At 38.8% G+C, this 5,618-nt stretch overlaps 1 protein-coding gene across 1 annotated transcript in view; it reads left to right on the top strand.

Moving 5' to 3' along the window:
• Positions 1-437: 437 nt before the first annotated feature.
• Positions 438-5,618, top strand: part of LOC107714573 (leucine-rich repeat transmembrane neuronal protein 4-like) — a 119,154-nt gene continuing 113,973 nt past the window's right edge. Inside the window, exon 1 of the mRNA XM_016520442.1 lies at positions 438-884. Coding sequence (XP_016375928.1) covers positions 881-884 — 4 coding nt within the window. The 5' untranslated portion in view covers positions 438-880. The remainder of the gene's footprint in view (positions 885-5,618) is intronic.

Consider the following 5,618-nt stretch of genomic DNA (forward strand, 5'->3'; position numbering starts at 1 on the left):
TTAAACCTTACATTTACGCCTCTAAGGCATAATGAATCATGCGTAGCCCTATAAATGCAATTATCGCATGTTAATATTTTATGCCGTCATTTCAAAGACGCGCTCAAGAATACTTAGCCTCACTATTTACGGACAAATGCTCTGAATGGGCGATGCATGTCGCCTTTTCCCACCAGAAGAGGGCAATCCGATGCATAGCACTTGCAAAAGAAGGTTAAGCAATGACTGCACCAGAGCTGAGTGCAATCACACTCGAACACTCCTCCTAAAACCTTCTTCTGTTTGTGACAGATGTTCGGGGAAAGAAAAGCGCCCTGAATGTGGCTTACAGCACCAGCTCTGAGCTTCTGTGAGATCAGCAGATATCTGGAATACATCACTCATCCTGCGCACAGCTCAGTTTTTTTTTTTTTTACAAGTCGTAAGAAACATGTTTACATCCCTCGCTTGGCTTTCTTCATAGCTGCGCACCTTTGTGAACATCCGATGGTGCGCTTTTGCGCAAATCTCTCCAAACTTTCCAACCAAGTGGAGGATATTTTGATGCGAAGGATATAGCTGATACGCACACGTACTCTCTGGAAATGTTCTTTTATGGACCTCTTCGCTAAGTAAACCATTAATGTTTGTATTTTACACTGGAAAGAGTTTAGGATTGATTTCTCCGTTGTTCACTTGGACATGTTGCGCAGCGGCGCAACTGCGGGATTGAAATAACGCTGCTGTTGCCGGAGTTTTCCGAAGCTCGCCAACATCTCGGGCACCGCAGCTTTGGGCAGGTGCTCCTTTCTGAGTGTGTTTGAAGACGGTGCCATGCGGAAACTGGAATCACACATCGAAGGGCTGTAAAACCTGCTGGAAACGCGATATTTATGCAGAGATGGGTATGTTTCTGTTGATTTGCACGAGTCGAAATTAATCCGTAGGTTGGTTTTCTGTGGTCTGTTGGCTCTTTGGATAGAGTTAGGATATGAGGTGTATCGAAACCATAAGATCGTTTCTTAAAATTGCATTGCTGTGGGATTTGTAAGTGCGTTTCATGTGTCAAATGAATGAAGCATCTTTGAGTCTGTCCTTGATAGCGTGCAACTTTCATCACGCATACCTCCAGACATCATATTGAATGGATTTTTTTTTTTTTTTTGCAGTTTATTACATTTTGCACGAGTGTTGTATGATCAACAGGCTGTCTTTCTATCTGATGTTTTGCTGCCCTGATTAGATTCTCTGGTGCTCGTAGATTCTTCTAACTCGCATCTGTTGGAGAGAATCTGTGCTGCCTCATTTGTGTGCTTGCAGATTTCATTTTAGGAATCATAGGCATATGCATCGCATATTCATAGTTCACTATAGGACCCAAATAACTATGCATTTTGTGAAGGACAGGTAAAACCTGCAGTTATGCATCCAGAATGCTGTGTCAGTTCTTGCATCCTTCAAGAAAAAAAAAAAAAACTCCAGATTTTGATTGATGCTTCAGAGCAAATAATACTGTCATAGTAGAAAGCTGTGATTTACTGTTTGATTTTATGCAGTCATTCATGTTGCTTGGAGTGCAGAGGTCTTGCTATAGTCTCTTAACTGTTGTTTGTTTTGCTGGCCCCTTTTTCTGTTGAAATTTGAGGAAAGCGGGGATATCGTCTCAAGAAATGTCTTTAAAATCATTCTGTAATTATTGAGAGCACAGATGGTTGTCCCCATAATAAATAATCATAATCAGATCATAAATAACTCCCCGCCCCCTTCCCTTTTCCAGTGATTGCCCTGTATAATGTATGGAAAAGTCGTTCATTCAAGTATGACTTAATGAAATGATGCTGGAAGTATGTAAGAGTGAATAGATGGAACAAATGTGATTCTTGTGTTCAGAATATGGGTATTGTCCTCATAATGGCTGGGTGTCGTACTGTCTTTGTGGCTGTTTACTGAGCAGATGATGTAGGTGGATGTTCACTTCTGTGCCTCACAGGTGTGCTGTTCGCTCGACTCGCTCAGCTTCGACTCATTCTGGTGACATTTCTTATGCCTGCTGTTAAGAATAAAGCTTGACACAATAATAAAAGATGTAAACGTTTGGGTGAACCTCACCATGAAAAGACCAGTTCATATGTAGAAAAAGAGTAAGAAGAAAAAAAAATGTTGCATAAAGAAAATATTTTTTAAATAATTTTGAGGACATTAAATTGTATTGCATGAAAATTAGGCTCCCCTATTCTATTTCCATTACCTTAATGTGCAATAAATAAATAAATAAAAACATTCTCATTACTTTAATACAGTAATGAAAATCATCCTGTGTGTACACAATGATTTTATTTTTAATAATCAGCGTTGAAATTCGTAAATTTCATCCAACAATTATAATAGCAAATGCACTTTACTATCTAAATAATATATATTTGTATTACAGTAATTATGATTTTATCTAGTACAGTAGGCTAGTGATGATGCATAAAAAATGTCACAATAAATAAAAAAATAATGATTTTCTTTCTTCTTAATCCATGTATTTTATTTATTCAATAAATAATTATTACATATTAAATTCTTCAATAATTAATCACATTTATTTTTATGCTTAATTTCATTTTATAGGTTTTTTAAAAATATTTTCTAAATTCTTTTAAATTGACTTTTTTTTTTTTCAGATGATACCATTGTCCCACACTGGCATGCTCAAACAAGCTGTAAATAAATATGATAATAGCACAGCATGAAGAACAACTACTTACTGTCATACCCCTGTTAAGTACCTCAGTGCGACGTTACAGCACTACAGAAAGGATAAGACCCGAAGCTAATTCCTCAATCCCCCTCCTCTCGTTCTCACTACATGTCTCGCGTTACCGCAGCACACTGAAAGACGTCTGGACACATCGAGTGTCCCTTGTTAAATGTCTAAGAGCTTTTCCAGGTAATAGAGTGGAGAGTGTGTCAAAACAGATAACTGGGGACAGAGACGGAAAACATGTCAGCGAATGAGAAATGGACGCAGGAAGTAGTCATATCTGTTTCTCGGTTTTGATAGCTTAGGGTGCTTTCACACCTGTAGATCGATTGCTTTGTTCCGAAACAGGGATTAAAATTATTACAATGTTGCTTTTTGCATTGTGATATAGCCTGGTTCGTTGGTCCGTTAGATCGAATTGCTTTCTCACTACAACCGAACCGCTCCAGAGTTTGTTTTCAATCGAGCCAAGACCACCTCGTTCAGGCGATCTCGGACTGACTGTTTTGGCGCAGATCCGGGCGCGATTGCCGTGTTCACATATGCCCAAACGAACCGAGCTAAGGGGGGAATCGCGCCAGGTTCCGAAACAACTGGCCAGGTGTGAAAGCACCCTTAAACTGTGAAGTTGGATTCTCAGTTATGACCTGTTCCATCAGGGAAAATAAATTGTGGGTAATGGAAATATCATTAAGTTTGATCGGAGGAATATAGAAAAAAAAATGTAGATGTGAAATCTCTTTTGTGACTGTTGCATGTAGGCTACTCTTTGAGAATGTGATGGGATTAGTTCAGAGCTGTTCAATTTTGTGTCAGATTATCTTTGTGTGAGATTAGCACTGCTGTTTTGGGATTACGCTTTTCCTGCTCACACAGAAACAAATCACAGATGGGATTAGCGCTGAAAAAGTTGGCCACCGTTACAGTGATCTTTTCCACAGGGCTCTGGAGATGCTGTATATACTTTAAATTATGCTTGTAGTTTATTGTATGCACTATTCAGTGAAAGAAATTGCACAAGGAAGTACATAATCAAGGCATAAAAATCAATCCGTCTACCAAGAGGAAAATTGTGTTGTTCAGTTCAGTTTTGGAAATAGCAATTTTTTCTTAATGCAAAGGACATTTTAATAATCTATAGAACATATTTCGATAACCTTTTGTTCAATGGAAAGGCTCTATGGATGTTAAAGGTTCTTCATGGATCCTTGAACTAGGGATGGGCAATATGACCAAAATTAATATCACAATTAGTAATTTCAGTTCACAGTAATGATATATGTCATGATATAGTTATATTTGTTTTAAGTAAGGTTTATATATATATATATATATATATATATATATACTTCACACAAGATGACTGTAATGTATTAAAGATACAAGCATAATTTTATAATAAATAATAACAGTGAAATTTATAATTAAATTTGGGAAGTCATTTGCAGCACATAGTAGGCCTACTTTGCGGTTTTTTTCAAAACAATTTCTTTGAATGTTGTTGTTCAATGAAACAGGATTGGGGTCAAATGTCCTGTCAACTCCGCTAATATTAAATGTTTTTTTTCCCCCAATGAAATTCAATTGAATGCCTGAAAATTACGCACATCATTAATATTGAGCTTATTTGCCATTTTACTCTATTGACAGCAGTCCGGTTTCAGAATATCCTGTTTGTGACGATGTTTGATGGTTGTTGTTGTGTTTTTGCCCTGTGTTCCTTTGATGCCCTTGTTTCCGTTCGTCGGTTCCTCGGTTGGTGGGTCAGTGTGAGGCATATGTCCATATGCATGCCCTGGACGTCCACACAGATCACTGGCTGCTCAGGTTGTTTTGATGTCCTTCCTCACAGCAAGCTCCAGGGGTCGTCCGTCAGCTCTGAGGAGGCCGATTCAGGCCGTGTGAGTCCGGTTTTGACAGACCCAGTCATCGTTTCTCCACGTCCTCGCCACCAAAACCACCGCAGTGAGTCAGAGGCCGCGTGAAGGCCATTTTCACTGGCATTTAGTCTAGTTGACAGGAGCAGGAAAATTCACTATGCTATCGAACATAATGTTTTTTAAATGGGATTTTTAATATGCAATATGTAAATTGTGGCACATTTATTTGCATGAAATTGAATCACGTAATGGCAATGCATGAAAGATTTACGACCCGTTCGGGGAGAATGCCATTATGGTTCGGCTGGTTGTGGGTTGCAGGCTGGCCAGGGACATCTCACTCAGTGGACATCTGTGAGGGTCCGGAGGACTGGACCACTGACCTTTCAAACATCTCAGACTCTGATGAAGAAGACGATGTGCTGCTGGTGAGCTTGGACCTTTAGATATCACTCAGATTCCCAGTTATTCGGGGGAAACTTCATCAACAATAAAGGATTTTGGTTTTATATAGTCTATATGATGACTTTGATCTTGTATTATGCTTGTTTGTTTGTTGTCTTCGAGGTTCCTGGAAGGTATAGAGCAACGGTGGACCACTTAAAGTGTGGCATGGATGATGTAATCATCAAATGTGGTGATGTCATTCATGTGCTTAAGGAGAGTGCCATGGGGCTTTGGTGAGTCATTTTTCATTATTAATTTATGCTTAAGTGGAGCAAAAAATACAAAACATGCTCCGATGTAAAAATTCTGGTTGATATTGATAAGCCGGTTGATAACTATTACTATTATAACCGATATGAAATTTTTTTTCTAAATAAATTAAAGGGGACATAACACACAGTTTCACCCAATCTCATGTTAATCTTGAGTACCTATAGAGTAGTACTGCATCCTTCATATCTCCAAAAAGACTTTTATCATATTTATAAAAGAAAGATACAGCTTTACGATTCTCTCCGGAAACAGCTGAGCTCCTGGAGGCGTGCCGTGGGCGGAGCTAAAGA

The sequence above is a fragment of the Sinocyclocheilus rhinocerous genome, unplaced genomic scaffold (assembly GCF_001515625.1).
Source record: "Sinocyclocheilus rhinocerous isolate Xijiao unplaced genomic scaffold, SAMN03320098_v1.1 scaffold990, whole genome shotgun sequence".
In the NCBI taxonomy this organism is placed as follows: Eukaryota; Metazoa; Chordata; class Actinopteri; order Cypriniformes; family Cyprinidae; genus Sinocyclocheilus; species Sinocyclocheilus rhinocerous.